Source organism: Lethenteron reissneri, chromosome 5, assembly GCF_015708825.2.
Source record: "Lethenteron reissneri isolate LAM-NWPU_2019-01 chromosome 5, ASM1570882v1, whole genome shotgun sequence".
Taxonomy (NCBI): domain Eukaryota; kingdom Metazoa; phylum Chordata; class Hyperoartia; order Petromyzontiformes; family Petromyzontidae; genus Lethenteron; species Lethenteron reissneri.
In genome coordinates this window covers 5,683,794-5,702,858 of record NC_083783.1, presented here as the reverse complement: position 1 = coordinate 5,702,858, position 19,065 = coordinate 5,683,794, and the positions used below count along the sequence as shown (strand labels likewise).

General features: G+C 52.7%; 1 protein-coding gene across 2 annotated transcripts in view; it reads right to left on the bottom strand.

Moving 5' to 3' along the window:
- Positions 1 to 383: 383 nt before the first annotated feature.
- The window catches only part of LOC133351515 (terminal nucleotidyltransferase 5C-like), a 41,173-nt gene continuing 22,491 nt past the window's right edge, over positions 384 to 19,065 (bottom strand). For both annotated transcript variants that reach the window (XM_061566781.1, XM_061566791.1), the window contains 3 exons: positions 8,604 to 8,795; positions 7,400 to 7,793; positions 384 to 2,104 (listed from right to left, as the gene is read on the bottom strand). In XM_061566781.1, coding sequence (XP_061422765.1) covers positions 1,578 to 2,104; positions 7,400 to 7,793; positions 8,604 to 8,795 — 1,113 coding nt within the window. In that variant the 3' untranslated portion in view covers positions 384 to 1,577. The remainder of the gene's footprint in view (positions 2,105 to 7,399; positions 7,794 to 8,603; positions 8,796 to 19,065) is intronic.

Here is a 19,065-nt window from a genome sequence, read left to right as displayed (position 1 = left end):
GACAAAAGTGAAAACTTCTGGTCCGGGCTCTCGGACTAACCCACGCACACGGCTTGCTCGCAAACAGCGGGAAGGCACGGACTCTTGTCCCACATGTCCCTGCGTGCCCAGCGACCGAACGCAACCGCGCGGCGACGCAGAGAGTTGATAAACGCGTCCGTTCCGTCACCGGGCTTGGCATCAGACGAGGCCGAGAAAGCGGTGTACGTGCCACGGTTGGGTCGGCAGTGGTCACAGGCCAAGCACGGAGGGACAACGGGGAAGGGGGTGGGTGGGAGGCGTCCCGTTGTCACTCGTTCGTTGCGTGCAGTTGGGGGAGGAATTATTTCGGTTTGCCCCGCGGCGTGAAGGTTGACCGTCGCGCGATGTGGGGGGAGGGGGGTGTTAAAAAAAAATCAGTGGCATCCCCGGGGCGTTCGCTCGCTCTTGCTTTCCCCATTTCACCCCACGCGCGCGTGCCCCTACGTAACTCTGGAAGCGTCGGGTGTCCACGTTGGGCTCGTGTTTTAAATGCGGACCCGGCCCCCCACCCCCAAAAAATATAGCGCTTTGTAAATCGGTAATATTTTTTTTGTGGTTAATCAGCTAGACGACGCGTTAGCAGTCAACCTGCGACAGGCAGTCGCGCTCGCCACGCACGGCTGCCCCGCCAATATTTTCCTTTTCAGTCTTTTTCTCTTGGGTTTTTTTATTTTTTTTAGCGTTTATTAAAATTTTTATGAAATTTTTTTCCCCGTTCACAACGCGTGTCCCGGTTTTTTTGTTGTTGTATTTTCTTCTTCTTCTTCATCTTCTTTGCGCGTATAATTTCTTCCCGTCGGGAGAGTTCCCCCGAAGAGAGGTCGCAAAACATCTTGCGTGCAAGTCTCGAGTTCCATTTTTTTGTGTGTTTTAGTTTAGTTTTTTTTTTTACTTCCACCAGCGCTAAACGGTTAACGTCCGCAACTTGCCCGCGGAAGTTTTTCTGGCACAAGCGTCGCGAGCCTTGGATTACATATGTACACACGTGGAAAGCAGCGCGGCGGGCAAAACCACCCAGTATCTTCTCTTGCTCAACCTCCTCTTCGTCACTCTTCACTCATTTGCGTGTGCGTGTGTGTGGGCGTGCAAGTCTCCGTGCATGCAGTTCTGCAATCTCGGTTCAATGAAGGGGAGTGGGGGGGGGGGCTCGTGCTGCCAAACGCGCACAGTTCTTAATGCCGCTGCCGCCTCTGCTGCTGCTGCTTTGCCCGTCTTACCGAGAGACGTAAAATGGAAGAGAGAAACCAACAGCAACGACCACCACAAACACGGCGCGGAGAGACAGCAGCTTGTTGCACAGGCACCTATGGAGTGGCAGTGGAGGAGGGGGGTTGGGGGGGGTGTAGAATCAGGAAATCGGGGGGGGGGGGGCGGGGTAGGCAAGGGGAAGGAAAATCGAAAATAAAATAAAAGACCGCGTGGTATCACGGCATTGGTCCTGGGGGAGGAAGGGAGGGGGGGGGTAATTGCTGCGGTCCGTCATCAATCAGCGAGGTTGGCGGGGCAGACGGGCGGGCAGGTGGGCGGGCATCACGGTGGGGGCATCGCCGGCTGCGTTAGCTGCAGGGCAGCCACGTCTGCTGGTGGTGGTGCTGCTGGTGCTGCTGGTGCTGGTGGTGCTGCTGCTGGTGGTGGTGCTGGTGGTACGACGGCACGTAGGCGAGCGCGTGCTGCGGCGGCGGCGGCAGGTAGTAGCCGCTGAAGTTAAAGTCGCTGGCGTAGGGTGCCGGCTGGTAGTAGCAGGTGACGTTGGCCGTGTTGGGGATGACGTTCTGCTCGGCGAGGACGCGGAAGGCCATCGACGTGATGAGGCCCAGGGTGAGCCGGCGCTCGTGCCCCATCAGGCAGACGGTGCTCTCGTTCACCACGCCCCACAGCGTGAGCAGGTAGTCGTACTTGCTGCCCTCCTCGCCCAGGAAGTGGTTCTGCAGGTACGACTCGAGCTTGCGCTCCTGCTCCGAGATGTCGGGGAAGTCGATGAAAAAGCGCGAGCACATGTATCTCTCCAGGGTCTTGATCTCCTGCTCGCACGCCGGCTGGAAGTCGCGCACCAGCAGGTTGCAGTACTTGAGGAGGCCGCCGCCTGAACAAAGAGGGGAGGGGGGGGGAGCGGAGGGGACAAAGGGCAACGAGTGGGTTTTGTGAGCGGCGGTAGAAAGAAAGAAAAACGTCGCGATGTAGGACTCTAGGACTGGAGTTTGGAAGAAAATTGTCGGTGCTTCTTGGTTCTGGCTGCCTTAACGCCCACCGCCCAACCCCACCCCCCACGCGAGGAATCCGTACGAGTTACGAATTCCGGGCGTGCGCGAGTGATGATGCCGTATTAACAAAACAAAAAAAGCGTGCTTACATAACCGTGATATAAATATTCAAACTGCTCTACGCAATCAACGCGAACAACGTTCGCGCGTGTTTTGTGTTGCGTGCAAAGTGCTTGCCAGAGTAAGCAGGTCGCAACAGCAGCGCCCCCGACTACGCGTAAATATTTCTTGTTAAAATCAGGCTTGAGCGAACGGTTAAACAACGGACGCCAATGGTCTCATCGCCGACGTAACCGGGCCGATAATTAAAGCGAGTTTCAAATTAGGGTCGTCAGGGTCACCCGGAGATCACCGTTTGACGAAGGGGGGCAAAATATTTTAATTGTTCGTAACTTAACTTCGTCATCAATCCCCAACTTATTCACGGAGCAACTGCGCGACCCTTTCGCGTTCGAGAAGCGGATATCGCAGAACTACCGCTCGGCGAATCCTTCGAGCAACCTCCGGTTCACGCGTATGAGGGCAAAAAAAAAAACGATATTTAATTATTTTTCTTCATATCTTTTTTTAGAACCACAAGCGTTTTTTTTTTTTTTCCCGCCGATACTCAAAATGCACGTTCCCCCCCCCTTGCGCTCGCTCGGCCGGCTCGGCACAACCAGACGCACACGTGCGCGCTCGCTCAGCCCCAACAAAAACATTTCGACCAATTTATCTCCTTCAGACGTTGCCATTAATAAAATAGCAGCCCTCTCCGCTTCCTGCCGAGCGGCGTCCAGACAGACTCGGTGCTGCGAGTGCGTTTCTCTGACACCCGTGGGGAGGGAAAAGGGGGGTGGGGGGGGGGGGAAGAGAACATGCACGGTCGTACAAGGGTCGCGATCCGGATAGTTCCCCCCCCCCCCGCCGGTGTAGTCGAGAATCCCCGCCCCGAAGCGGAGTGCCCGACCCCGAATCCGCGTCCGGATTTCGAAAACGACCGTTTGGCGTCGGACAAACGCCGTCGCTTTGACAAGCGGCCCAAACAGCTAAACGATTCATAAGGAAAAGGGGTGGGGGAGACCTTGAAAACTCCTTAGCCTCGATAAGATAATAACGTTGGGCGGACACAAGCCGCCTTGTGAGAACGCGAGCGCTAATGTCGGGCCCAGATGTCTGTCGGCGTCTTCGCCCGCTCCCCTCCCTCACTCCCAACTTGGCGACGACCGCCTTCCCCCCCTACCCCTAACGTCCCCTCACCCCCCTCCCACTACCCCCCCCTCCCCCACCCGCCACACAGAATTATGTGGACCCACAGCCGGGACGTTGGGAAGAAGGACGCTTCAGAAATGTCAGAGTTGGTTGGTTCAAGCAACAACCGACTCTGCTGCTGGCAAGACTAAAAATGTATCAAACGGTTCCACGGATTGCTTGCTGATAAGACGCACTGCCATTCAGTACTAGTTGGGGGTTAGAGTCAATTGCTTACCCCTATTCAGAAAATTGGGGGTGATAGCTGCCACCTAGCCCCCCACCCACAATGTTCCACCAGTCCACGTTATGTTTACAAGCATGTACAGAGAAACGTCGGACATCGAAAACGCATTGTGACCGCAACGGAGCAGCGCGACCGTGAAAACCGACGCAGCAGCGACAGACGGATGGGTAAGTCAGCTGCCCACGTGGACTTTTCCTAAATCCAAAATAATTTATTTCCATACGAAATTTCCCAAATACAGGACCCCCCACTATTCCAGTGGAACGAACCGAACTTTGTGAGGCCACAGTCCCAGCAGGCGCCGCTTGCTGGCTCCCCGCTCTCCGTTCCCCCCACCATGATGAGCGACGTGGATACTCTCAACGTCGCATCCATCAGACGATCACTCGGAGTGAACCGGGGGGTGAGGGGGGGGGCTCAACGCCCGTTCACGCGCTGGTCCTTGGCACCGCACTAACACACACGGCTCTCCGTTTGCAGTCCGAGCTGCTGGGGCTTTAATATCAGGCGGCCCGTCGGAAGCAGATAGGCGATGTCACGAGGAACGATGTGATCGTCGTCATCATCGTCGGGATTCTCATCATCGTCGTCATCATCATCTAACGCCGCAGTCAACACCTGGGCTGCGTTTTTGATTATTACGACATAAAAGTTGATACACCTTGGGACAGCGCAATCCAACCCAAGCGTACTTTTAAACTCGTAAAAAATGTACTACGGTCGATTCCCTCTCGCCGTGGGGGGTTTGAACGCAGGAGCAGCAAGGGGCCGTTCCAGGACTGGCACGGCCCGACTTCCGACGGCCGTGGAAAACGCCGCACACGGTGGGGGCTGCTTGAACTTAGCGCCAATACTGCCGAATCAGAATTTGTATTTGTACTGCAGAAATCCGATGAGCTACAAAGCACTCTTTCCTGCAAACGACCAGATCGCGGCAGTGGCAGGGGTTAGCGGGCAGACGGTAGCACGCCGCTAACAACAATAAAAGATAAGCAACAACAACGAAGGGAGCGAACCGCGCTCCTCTCTTCGCCAGACGTTGTCCGAGGTCACAATTAGAATCGGAATATTAATTTAGACCGGAGGTATCCGATGAGCTGCATGGCAGGTCACGTCGTGGGCACTGCATCGCCCTCTCAAGAAGTGTCCCCCCCCACCCCCGGTGGGACAAAGAACGCGGGCGGCCTGCGTTAGCCGGAGGAGCGAGGTGCGGACGTCGGCATTCGAAGGGCGGGCAGATTCCCGAAGCGCGACTTATTTCCCCGACGCCTCGTAGTAACGTCGGCAAGTCTGTTACCATTAACGCCGAATTTACCCAGCAGGGCCTCACGGAGCCGCAAGATTTGTTATTCAGGAGGGCCAACTCAATTTGCGCTCCGAACCCGGCACGCCACCCGAGTTCGATTCCCGCTCACGGCCGACACCAATGACGATTATCGGAAGCAGTCCCAGGCCTCCGGCTAGATCAACTCTGCCTCAACAGAGTACCTCATGTGGTTTGTAAACATCGCGAATGGAGAGAAAACAAAAGGCGGTCGGGCGTGGGTATCGTAAACCCTCCTACGACCGACACAGCAGATTAATAAAGTTTAACAAACGTGCCAATCGACTAATGCTTCAGCTGCGCACCGATTTTCGTATGATGTTGAACTTCTGTCGCGCGCGAAAAAGACCTACAAAAAAAAAATCGCCATCGGACATACAAAAACATCTAACAGCGAATCACCACGACCATTATAACTCAAGACCGTAACGTAGGCGGCACACACGTGTGCAGCATGTACAGCAAAACCTCGTTATTTCGCTAATTTGATCATTCGTAATTGGGGATAATTCGGCACGGCTGCATTTTCGGCATATACTGTCTATTATTGGTGACAAGCCGAATTTTCCCTGAACGAACTGTCCAATTTCTGCATACACGCGGAGCAACGCTGTGCACCACGGCCAAAACGACGACTCAGTCTAGTGGCAGCGCGCGTGGTGAGCGTTAGAGCAGACCCTGTTGCTATGGACTTTACTTTGCTTATGCACACTGTGCAAGGCAATCCTCTAAGCCTACATCAAGAATAAATGGAAGGGGTCTGAAGTATAAATCCCTTAGTCTGCGAGACAAATCCAAAGTTTTGGATAGAATTGAGGCAGGGTGTGTGAAGAGTTTGGAAAACAAATTTGGATTTTTTTTTTTATTGGGGCAGGAGGCACTGGGGAGTACGATTGTAAATAGTTCGGAATATTGGATAATTCGGCAAGACCAGAGCCCCATGTGTGTCGAATAAATATGGGTTTATTGTAAATATAAAAATCACGGTGAAAATTCCAACGCGAATTCGTACCGAGTCAACTACACCCCCCCCCCCCCCCCAGCACACTCATCCCTCATTGAGCCTAGGGCTTGGGCCAACCCGCTCACTCCGATGGGTGGCGTCACTCGGAAACAGACTATTTATTTATTATGAAGGAATCCGGTTAGCTGCGAAGCTCTCTTTCACAGATGTCCAGTCGGTGCCACGGTGGCGAGATGTTCATTCCCTCACCTGGTATACAGGAGGTTCAAGGTTAGATCCAAAATGACTTGTACATTTTCTCCGGGCCCTCCACATTTAGAATCAATGGGCGTTTTATAGTATATGGCTTCTATACGTTTCCACATGATAAGCTATCCTTTGTGACCAGGTGGCATCTGAAAAAGAGCTATACAGCTCAGTGGGCCTGATAACCTGGTAAAATAAAAAACACAGTTTAAATAGTTGTTTTGGCTGGAAATCTGTGAACTTACAGCCGCCGTTAGCCCCGTTGACTAGACCTTCTGTCCAGCCAAGGTTCACAGATGTCCAGTCAACGATGGGGGAGGCGGTCGCACGCGCCCCTCAATGTTCCCCGCGGGGCTAACCGCTTCGTTTGTCCAGAGTTAGAAACCAGAGCGCCGCCGTTGACTCCAACGCGTCGCCGCGTGGACGATGCGTGGACAAACGCGCGCACGTGGGCCAGCGTGACGCAGAGAGCTCGGAGGAAACTAATGGCGTAGTGACGCCGGGGGGGGGGACTCCCTCCTCCCCTCGCCCACCAACCCCGTGCGGTTTTCACTGGCGGTGGTGGTCGGACAAACTCGACACGGCTTGGTTGGAGCAGGAGCAGCGTTATTAATGACGAGGTCGCGGCCTACATTGTTTATCGCTAGGCTCGGGGCCAGGCAGTTTTCGCGGGCAGGCTTAAAGCGTTGTGGATCGCACGGTGCTCATGCGTGAACGCACGCAGGCACGCGGGCACAGATGTACGCGCGCACAAACAGGAACCCACTCACCCCGCTGTATACACTTCGCAAGCACGTTCGGGGCAAGTGCCATTAGCAAACAACTATGAAGGCCGGGATGGCACACGGGGTTGGTGGTGCTGCCAAAATGATACCTGGCCGCCTGTCTCCCCAGTGGCGATATTCACACACCGCACCAGGTACTCATTTGAGGCCGAGACGACCTAGGGGAGGCCCAGGCCCAGTTCAGATAATCGTCACTGGCATCGGCCGCGAGCAGAGATTTCCGGGTTGGTAGCACGACGCGCCAAACGCTACACTACCACAACCCACGTGTGCGTATGCACACACGCAGACACGCGCACACACGCAGACACGAGCGCGCACCTCGGATCTCCTCGGGGTTGCGTGTGGCGATGAGCCTGCCGCGCAGGTGCTCCAGCGCCTCGCCGAAGTCGCCGTACATGCTCTCGCCGAGCACGCTCGGGTGGAAGCGCTCCGACATGGCGTGCTCGGAGCATTCGTAGAAGAGCAGCAGCGAGTCGAGGACGATCTGGAACGAGTCGACGCTGAACTCGAACTGCCGCCGCAGCGAGTCGACGAACTTGAGCTCCACGTTCTTGCCGCTATTGTTGGAGAGCGAGATGAGGCTCCAGCGGTCCGTGTCGTTGCACACCTTCACCATCTTCTGGACGTACGCCTCTTTCAGCGTCTGCGGCCCGATCTTCTCCTTGCTCACGCCCTCGGGCAGGAAGTCCAACAGGCAGTCCAGGACCACTTCCTGTGCGCGGCGGAGGCGGCGACGGTAGATGGGGGGGGGGGCGGTAGGCGTTTTGGTGGTGGTGGTGGGTCGGGTTGGTTGCGGTGGTTGATGGTGGTGATGAAGGTGGCGGTGGTGGTAGCGATGTTAATAGAGGTGGTGATAATTGACGGCGAATGTTAGAATAGTGGTGGTGGACAAGGTTTGCAGGTGGTGGCGATGGTGGTGGTATTGTTAGTGATGATGAAGGTGGTGGTGGTGGTAGTGCATGTGGTGGGTAGGGGAGGGTACAGTGGTAGCGTTAGTCTGGCACTCTCATCAAAACACGGAAGAGGCAAGGGCACTGGGGTGTAACGATGCATAGCGGGCCCCATAATGACTGCTGGATTAAATAGACTTGCAACAACGAAAATGTGTTTTTAATTAATCCATTAATTACAAAATAATAACGGGCTGCAGCACATACACAATGGCACACAGACACAGGTGCACACGTGGAGAATGGTCTTAATATCAAGAGTCAACTTGTAACGCACCACTGCTGCACAGTATCCCAACTCGCTCTCGTAGCGAGAAAGAGAGAGGGGCTGATACCGATGAGCGGGAAGGCAGCAGCAGTGATGCGATGCCGAGCAGGCGCTACTAACAACTGCCCAAGCTCTGCACTCCTCAACATATTGAGTTGGTATCGGGCCAATTAATCAGCGTTATATGTGTGGGAGGAGCACGTGGGAAGAAAAAATTCAATCACATGCGTGCGACGGGGAAACACAACGGATCGCCGCATCACTGCCGGGGTGGTGGTGGGGGGTGACGTGGCGTGACGTGCACCTTGACGAGCTGGAACTCGGCTTCCCCCGTGAGGCTCACGCCGAAGATGAGGTCCAGGTCCTTGTAGCTGAGGCCGCTGTCGTGGTGGAGCACATGGCTGGCGGCTGAGCCGTTGAGGCGCACGTCGCGCACCGCGATGCCCCGCTCCTCCAGCCGCCCGCGCACGATCCGCACGATGTCCCGCGGGCGCACCTACCGCCAGCGAACACGGAACGCACCGCTCGTTCGCTCAGTCCCAGCCCGATGCCACGAAGCCTTAACGTACGTATGTATGTACGGTGAACTGCTTTCACACCGTGCCAGCGAACACGGAACACACCACTCGCTCGCTCAGTCCCAGCCCGATGCCACAAAGCCTTAATGTACGTATGTATGTATATACGGTGAACTGCTTACACACCGTGCCAGCGAACACGGAACACACCACTCGCTCGCTCAGTCCCAGCCCGATGCCACAAAGCCTTAATGTACGTATGTATGTATATACGGTGAACTGCTTACACACCGTGCCAGCGAACACGGAACACACCACTCACTCACTCAGTCCCAGCCCGATGCCACAAAGCCTTAATGTACGTATGTATGTATATACGGTGAACTGCTTACACACCGTGCCAGCGAACACGGAACACACCACTCGCTCGCTCAGTCCCAGCCCGATGCCACAAAAACGAAGTTACCATTCGTATAGCCGTAACATATGTATGTACGTCGAACTTATTTCGCACCGCGTATATGGGATCTGGTCCTTACACATAATTTATGTAGAGCGTTGTGGGTTGCTATTGGCATGAATGAGCGCAGGTCTTATGATGGTCCCCATGGGCAGATGGCATCGCTCAGTCAAGTCGGTTGACCGGTTGTATTTGTATGTATGCATGTATGTCAAACTTATTTTCGCACTGTACGAAGCCAGCCGTGCTCATAGGAGGCGCGGGGGAAGGACAACAAACGAAACGCAAAAAGCATTTATAAAAAAAATGAATTTTCAATCGACGATTTAAAACTGCATAGCCCCAGTGGTTTCCTAATATCGGAAGGATGGTTCCAGACGGCCGCAGAAGCGCGCATCTGAAAGCGCAGGATGCGGCGACCATCTTCGTTCGACAGGCTAGCCAAAAGTCGCTGCGAGGGTGACTGCAGTTCGAGTGATGATGGTTTATGCTCCTTAACGAGATCAGTAAGGTATTGTGGTTCATTTATGGCAAGCACTTTGTGTGTAATGAGTGCGACCATATAAAGTATTCCATTTGCAACGCCACCCCCCCACCCCCCATAGCAAACACTAACTAAATTATAATAATAACACTAACTAAATTATAATAATAACGCCATTTTTTTATATTCGGGAAAGCATCGCTGAGTCTCATGACTCTTCGTTATGAGCGTCCTGCATTAATCAGCCAAGTGCCCGTACACGTTCGCTCGGTCCATCACCAGGCTCCGCGTCGGCGGCGGTGGGGTGAAATGTGGGTACGTCCACCTCTCCCGAGATCGTATTGGGTCGGTGTGAAAGAGTTGGGTCGAGGTGCCATTTCTGACGTGGTTCTACAGAGCTCTCAGTAGACTCTCTTACGGTAAGGGTGTCCCCCCTGCCAGTGGGACACGGGTGGGTAGAATGCACCACGAAGATGCCGCCCACGATAAATAAATTGGCTCCGTGCGGGAGAAAAACGGAGATAACCCAACCGCACGAACAGAAACGAATCCGCGCGAACGGGTTCGCAATCGCACTCGCCCATGATCCACTAACTTCTTGCATTTCCCAAGCTCGGGTTTACATACCTGGCAACCACTTATCAGTGCCTCCCCTATTACAAACCAATTCAGACCTTATTGGTCACCCAGTGCCCTTATAAGTCTCAATGTTCATCCTACAAAGTCCCATCACGAGGGAGAAACACAAAGACGAAAATTACGTTACTAAACAAAAACCATTTTACGTATTCATTTTGACACCACGAGCTAATTATTATGCTACCTTCTGTGACCCTGTATGCGGATGCTGCCGCCTGCTTGATGTGAACGCACACACTCATGTTGTAAACGCACACACTCATGTTGTAAACGCACCACGGCATCGCTAACTTCGCTGCAGGAGGTAACGCTTGTCGCTGTGCTGTAGTGTGGCTTGTGTTTGTAAAACGGGATTTGGAGATGTAGCTTGTGCGCACAATCTGTACCGAGAGCGTCTTAATTTCAGATTAAATTTGTCAGCTGCTACGGGGATCGCTACTCTCCAGAGTGTAAAAAAAAAATTCCGTCCCACAACTTTTTTTATTTGGCCGTATCATTATTTTTTTGTTTCCCGTGTTGACGCGGGTGTTCGCCGTATGGCCCTGGACACTCAATTTCCTTCCTGTACAAGAATACGGGGTTAAACCGCATGGGTTGACAGCTCTGGGTTTATATAACCTGCAATTATCTTCACAATATATATTACGTAACATTATATATTAACATTAGATAACAGGATACACAACCCTCTGCCATATTCTACTGCCGGATAGGGACTTTCCAACACTGCAATCGATTATGGGGATTAGTTGACCATACTTCACCAGTGCTGGTTGCTGAATAAGCCAGGTTAATATCCTGTTGTTGTTATTATTATCATAAGCGCTGCTCGGTGAAATGCGTCACATTGTCGCCCATCAGTACCACAATGTCAACACAATTTCAAATAATTTAAATAAAGATTTTTGGTATTTTTTAAGATTATCATTCCGCTTATTTCCACAGAAGAACCACACCGGGTCTCAAGACCCTCCTTTCAGGAGGGTCCTGCCAAGTGTTCGGAGTAGGTGAGCGACCACCGCTAGATATATAGAGTTATATAATCCCAAGCGAGTAATGTGCGGTATCATTTTTCCCAATACGACACAATTTGAACTGTGACCCCCCCCCCGAGATGACAACTCTCCCCCTGCAGCCCCCCGCCACCAGCTACACGATGCCCCCTTGCGCTTGCGAATGACGTCACGGGAACCTTGAAGAAGGCCACAGACCGCGCGCGGTATTAACAGGGGCGGCCGCACGAGCCGAACCACCTCTGCGACTCCTTGGCTCAACAATCGGTGAGGGGGGGGATGTGAGCATTGTTTTACGCAAGCGGGGGGAGGGGGGGGGATTTCGCAAGTGGCAAAACCAGATTTTCACAAACAGCTTTCTCTGGAAATACTTGACCCTTCAGGGCAAACAAAAAAATTGAGAGACAGAAACTCATAAGTGGAAAGATCAATAAAGCAACTCCAATTGCATTTAATATATCCCACAGGCAACATTTTTCATTTTCTAAAAACGCAGATGTGGCCAGGACTGGGGAGGGCGGTAAAAAATGTATAAATATAAAATGCGGCCAATGAAGGATTTTGCCCAACAAGAACAACAACCGCCATTCACCACGAAGGGCCTTCGCTGTTCCCGGGCCTGGCTCGGCAGTCCACCGCGGCCCGGCAGCTCGGTCGCTTTAAAAGGAGGCACGAGGGAGCCAGCGAGCCAGCGAGCCAACGAGCTAGCGAGCCAGCGAACCAGTGAGCCAGACAGCCAAGTGTTCTCCGCGACAATGCAAACGGCCCAGCTGACCCTCCCCACCCCCGTCACATTAAGCATGGGGATTGGTTGCAGGCTTGGGACTACGTTGCGAGACAAGAGAGAGAGAAAAAAGTGAGCAGGGCCTCTCTGGCAGGACGCGTCGCGGCACCGGAACGGACGCCGCAGCGGGCGGGCCAGGGAACGCACGGCATCCCGAGAGCATCCCCCTTGCTTGCAGATGGGGTCAGGGGGAGGGAGGGGGGGGGGAGTTCTGCGGTGGATCGCTGCATCGTGGAATCGCGGTAAGAAAAGCGTGAGCTGGGAATGAAGGCTGTCATCCAGCAGCGGACAAACCACGCTGGAACTCTCGACGCTTGCCGGCACACGAGCACCAACAAATCTGTGCACGCGTGCAATCCGACAAAAGGCAAGGCAACCTGAATAGGCGGACCGCACTGCGTCGAATAGTTCCTGGCGGTGAAAGGAGAAGCATTGTGCCGGCGCCGGGTTACACAATCACTGCACGTCGCCTATCGGGAAGCCATCCGTCCACGCGTGCACAGAAGAACGGATGTCACACACTACTTTGTGCGCGCGTGCGCAGCCGTGGCGAACGCCGCACGCAGGAAGGAGCGTTCACGTGCAATGCGCCGTGCAGGCGACAATGAACGGAGGATGTAGCGATGCCACCCACCCCCCCACCCCCATTTTTCCTTTGTAGGAAGGATAGGCACAGCGGTAGAGGTGCCACAGGTGGAAGCATCTGACGGTCATCTCGGGCGGTCAACTCACAGCTCCTGGAGGGTCTCTGTCCCGCGACCCTCTTGAAGCTCACGTGGCGACGTCACCGCCAGTTAGCAGCGAATGGCGGCTATTGTCGTCGTCGTTGTTGCGATAACGCGTGCCTCGTGTCGGCCTGAATAGGCGTTCACGTACAGCACTTGACCCAACGGCGAGTTAAAGGTTAAACACGTTAGGGGGGTGTGCGGTGGCCCTTTCTTGTGAAGTGCGGGAGGCACGGCCGTTAACGCAGAGGATGAGAACCACGACTGCTGCCAGAGCTCAACATTCTCACCGCAGCTGACATTAGGGAGCCTTCAAAAAATAAAATAAGGGCAGGGCGTGTGAGCCCGAACAGGAGCTCGCTTATACAGCAATCGCCCCAAGGCGATCTTTCTCGACGGCTTTTTCGCCGTGCGCGTTTCTTTTGGCTTCCAGTTCGAACGCGATCGTCATCATTGTACAAATTATTGGGGGGGGGGGCGTGCAGAGGAGTGGGGGGGGGGGCTGAAGACGCAAGAAGCTACGGGGCACACTTAGAAGTCCATAAACGAATTTAATTATTAATGTCCCCGTGTTACTGCCGTTCAAAGGTGCAAGTCGTTAGTAATTCAAAGTGTGAATCACACACACACACAAACACGGGGCGTTTATTGCCTTTACCTGCCTAACAACAAGGGCAGGCGGACACAAGCACAGGGCATGACTCGGCATGACCGAGGAGAATAGTTTATGGACAAGCAACTACGCAGCCGAAGTGGCGACCTGCCAAGCGATATATTGTAATATACGTGTGTGGACACATTCTTTCAAAAGGCCAATATTTCACCCCAGGAAATACTGGGTCAACTATTATATCCACGCCACTGCACTGCCAGGCGGTATCTCGGCGGACCTCCTCTTGATACCAAGATCCAGGATGGTCACATCTATGCGCCGCTTCTCGGTGGCAGCCCCAACAGTCTGGAACGTCGTCATCCACTCTGCACATTCACAGCATCACCTCAATCGCCTCCTTCAAGAGACACTTAAAAACTCACCTCTACGACCACGTGCTTCCGAGCGACTCTGAGCTTGGCTCCGCGCCTCTGAGTTGCGGCCGTTACGTCCGCAAATTTGCGCGCGTTATAAATTGCATTATTATTATAAGAGATTGAAGATGTGTCACAATTGAAGATGTCGAACCTCCGACTAGCACGGTCGGCTACGTACGGTGCGAAAGAAGTTCAACGGGCGCGGACACACACACACACGTACAATGCCAGGGACGACAGGCCTGGCTAGTGATTTAATGTCCAGAATGCGAGGTGGTCAGGAGGCTGATGGATTATTGAACCCATCTGTATGGAGTTTCTTGCGCTACACCTACCCTCACCCACCCCCATTCGTGTTGGGTTTTCGCCGGGGTTTTCTGCTAATTTAGTTTTTTTTTAATCTGTACAGCACTTTGAATGGCATCCTTTGCACGAAATCGTGCTCTAGAAATAAAGACTTGATTGATTTAAACACCCGTTAGCGGGTACCAGCCAAATTGACCAAAATCATCGCTAATGCAGCGACACCCTCTCGAAAACAAAACGAAATTCTTCCCGAGACTGGGCGAGGCTCTTTATGGGCAAACAAAGCGCATTAAGAAATATTATTATTATTAGAATTGGGCTCTGGATTCCGAGGATGCAGCAGCAGCAGCCGCAGAGAGATCGGCGTTGACAGGGGAGGCCTGGCGGTTCGGAGTACGGCTCAGCGTTGGGCAACCAACATGCCGAGCAATGCTTATTGCACACACCAGCACGCACACGTTGGCACACGCGCACACACACACACACCAGCACGCACACGTTGGCACACGCGCACACACACACACACACACCAGCACGCACACGTTGGCACATGCGCGCGCACACACACACCAGCACGCACACGTTGGCACACACGCACGTTGGCACACGCACAGTCATTGCAAGCACAGCAGCACTATCTGGCAATCATGCAAGTCACTGTACGCTGCTGTATGCATTTAAGCCGTTTAGCAATCTTGTAGTTCTTTTACAACACGATTACCGTAGAGAACACCACGTGGCGAGACTTTAAAGGGCCCCGTGGGACACTCAGCGATTGGACGCTGCCACGGTGACGGTGGTGTAGCGGTCAGCAAGATGGACCTGCAATCTAGAGGTCGCCGGTTTCATTCGATCTCCCGGCACTGCGGTTGAAACATCGGTGCATGATTATTAAATCTCCCCCTCCCCCCGCTCCAAAGCCCCCCCCCCCCTCCCCTCCAGCACCTCTGTCCACCCAGCAGCTGTATAAATGTGTCCACCCACAGTTAAGTTGACCCGCAGGTCACGTGTGGTGGTGTAAAGTGTGGGCAACCTCTTGCGATACGACTGGCCGGCTCGGAATAGGAGGCCAAATAGCTTCTTAGGAGAGGGGGGGGGAAGGACGTTTCCCGCTTCCTCTAGCCCTTTACCCTGCGATCGGTAAACTCAAGCGGGTCCCGGGCTTGAAACACCGCCAAGACTTTCCGACCTCAACAATCTGCTGCTTGCATTGTGCCATGTCACCCCTTGTAAAAAGATACTCGGGGTCTCGGCGGGTTCCCACCCTGGTCAAATAAAGGAGCAATCGATCAGTGGGTGGGGGGGGTCGATCATTCTCGTCTGCTGCCCTTTCTAGCCTGGAGCTCCATTTCCCTAGCGATCCGTGCTGTTGAATCCCTGACCCTGTTCAAATCCAGACTCACGACGTCCCATTTTTTTAATCATTTATATTAAGTTCGCTTGCTTGCTTGCGCGCTTACGACCGTGCAAATCTTTCGGTCGTTTTTTAACCCACTTCCCGTGATCCAATCGAGCTGACATTTTCCACACAGACTCGTTGTGCGTGACAATTAATTTTCGTGAAAAAAAATTTGCAAATTTTTTATATTTCATTACCAATTGCTTAATGCTGCCAGGCAATCATCTGACCCATAGGTGGCAGCCATCTCAAGCCAGAGGACAAGAGGACTCTAGCCGCCACGCATATAAAGGATTTATAGTGAAAAACTTTGTTTTTACGGGTTAATTTTTTTGTATCTCTCTGCTCGTGGCTGACTGGACCTCTCCCTCGCTTATGAAAATAAATATGCTGCACTCTTTATGTACAGTGTCTTGAGACGCGGTTGCATTTATATGCTGCGTATAATACACTGTATTTTATATAGACTCACAAAAAGAAGCCAGACTCACACAGAGACCTACACCTCACACAACAGATCCATGGACTCACTAAAGACAGATCCAGACTCGCACAGAGACCCACATACTCTCATACAGCATATCCATAAGAGTCGCACAGAGACCCACAGACTCACAGCGAAATAGATGCCTGGATTATAAAACCTATCAGCAAATGTCCCCCTTCTCTCTCCATAAAAAAACATAGCGTAGGCCCACTGTTTATGTCCAGCATAGAGAAATGTGCTCACATTAAAGTTGCTACACAGTCTACATCTTGTGACCCCCAGCATTATTTTCCTTAGTATATTCATTTCTGTTTTAAAGAAACTTTACTTGAAAAATATATTTCGTTTAACAGAATTAAATGTTGACCAAGTTGCCCGGTAGTCAGGAGGCCGTGGGTTAGATCCCGACCCCGACGCCTGTATATTTGGAGTTTGCGTGTCTCTCTCTCTCTGCCCGTGGTCGCGTGGATTTTTCTCCGGGTCCTCCGGTTTTTCCCCTCCACATCGAGAAGAATCAACCACGTGTTCAGAGTATTTGGCTGCTATCAATGTCCGCGCGATTAAGCCACGTCGCTATCAATCTGTGGGCCAGGTCTCTTGTGAAAAAGAGCTAGAAACCTCAGGTGGGGCCTTACCTGGCAAAATTAAATTGAATAGTTTGGTTGAGATGCAATGCCGCATGGCAATTTCACTTTCAAAACTTTGCCGCAGGCCTGCCAGCTGATGATAACAGGCGAGTTCCCTCTGCCCGGGTTGCGTGCCCCAACACAACAGCGGATTGCGCCGGTGGTGAAAATGTCAGCAACATCCCCATTGCCCTGCACAATCCATGGTGGATGCGCTAGATGGGATGAAACGAGATTTCGCAACTGGTGATATCCATCCGTGCCTGTTGCAGGCTAGAGTGTCGTAATGCGTGCGCGTCGAATGCTGCCACCAACACCACAATTAAATGTCTCTCTCTGCCTGTTCATGTGATGGTACCGAGTAAGCAATTCGCCCCGTGATCAATCGTAGGAATTCGTTTTTAATCATAAAGTTAGACAGCAACACCGCTGTAGTTCGAGGCAGGCAAAACAACTCTCTCCTGAAGCCCTCTCTCCTCTCTCGTCGTGGCTGGCAGACCTCGACATTGGTATTGAAGCTCCTGGCCACAGCACTGCCCGCACGCACGAAACAAAGTCGTAGGTTGCGCTGCACGCGCCGCTGATGACCCCGGAGGAAGAGACGCAGATTCAGATAGAGAATTGTTTAGGTCACGTACGGGAAGACAGATACGCATACACACACGCACGCATGATCATACTGGAACAAAGACAAAGATCCCCCGTGTAGCCTCGACAGACTCTAGGGGCAAGTGCTGTCAGGGAGCACCTTTGAAGGCCGGCGCGGCACACGAGGGGGTGGGTGGCCAGAACCACGCCCGGCCGCCTTTGTCTCCCCAGTGGCGATGTTTACGCACCGCGCCGCATGCATCACACACCGCACCACATGCATCACACACTGCACCACATGCATCACACACTGCACCACATGCACCACACACCGCATGCATCACACACTGCACCACACACCACATGCATCACACACCACATGCACCACACACCGACGCGTTCTCTAGAGAGTCTAGACCACGTGGGGAAACAAATACAAAGCTCCCCTGTGTAGGCCAACAGACTGTAGGGCAAGTGCTAGGTTGGTGTACAAGTAACGTGTGTACAGTGGGTAGTGTGTGTACAGTATGTAGTGCGTGTGTGTGTACAGTAGGTAGTGCGTGTGTACAGTGGGTAGTGCGTGTGTACAGTGGGTAGTGCGTGTGTACAGTGGGTAGTGCGTGTGTACAGTGGGTAGTGCGTGTGTACAGTGGGTAGTGCGTGTGTACAGTGGGTAGTGCGTGTGTACAGTGGGTAGTACGTGTGTACAGTGGGTAGTGCGTGTACAGTAGGTAGTGCGTGTACAGTAGGTAGTGCGTGTACAGTAGGTAGTGTGTGTACAGTAGGTAGTGTGTGTACAATGTGCACAGTAGGTAGTGTGCGTGTACAGTAGCTAGTGCGTGTACAGTAGGTAGTGTGTGTACAGTAGGTAGTGTGTGTACAATGTGCACAGTAGGTAGTGTGTGTGTACAGTAGGTAGTGTGTGTGCAGTAGGTAGTGTGTGTGTACAGTAGGTAGTGTGTGTACAATGTGCACAGTAGGTAGTGTGTGTGTACAGTAGGTAGTGTGTGTACAGTAGGTAGTGTGTGTACAGTAGGTAGTGTGTGTACAATGTGCACAGTAGGTAGTGTGTGTGTACAGTAGGTAGTGTGTGTACAGTAGGTAGTGTGTGTGTACAGTAGGTAGTGTGTGTACAATGTGCACAGTAGGTAGTGTGTGTGTACAGTAGGTAGTGTGTGTACAGTAGGTAGTGTGTGTACAGTAGGTAGTGTGTGTACAGTAGGTAGTGTGTGTACAATGTGCACAGTAGGTAGTGTGTGTGTACAGTAGGTAGTGTGTGTGCAGTAGGTAGTGTGTGTGTACAGTAGGTAGTGTGTGTACAATGTGCACAGTAGGTAGTGTGTGTGTACAGTAGGTAGTGTGTGTACAGTAGGTAGTGTGTGTACAGTAGGTAGTGTGTGTACAATGTGCACAGTAGGTAGTGTGTGTGTACAGTAGGTAGTGTGTGTGCAGTAGGTAGTGTGTGTGTACAGTAGGTAGTGTGTGTACAATGTGCACAGTAGGTAGTGTGTGTGTACAGTAGGTAGTGTGTGTGCAGTAGGTAGTGTGTGTGTACAGTAGGTAGTGTGTGTACAATGTGCACAGTAGGTAGTGTGTGTGTACAGTAGGTAGTGCGTGTACAGTAGGTAGTGTGTGTACAGTAGGTAGTGTGTGTACAATGTGCACAGTAGGTAGTGTGTGTGTACAGTAGGTAGTGTGTGTACAGTAG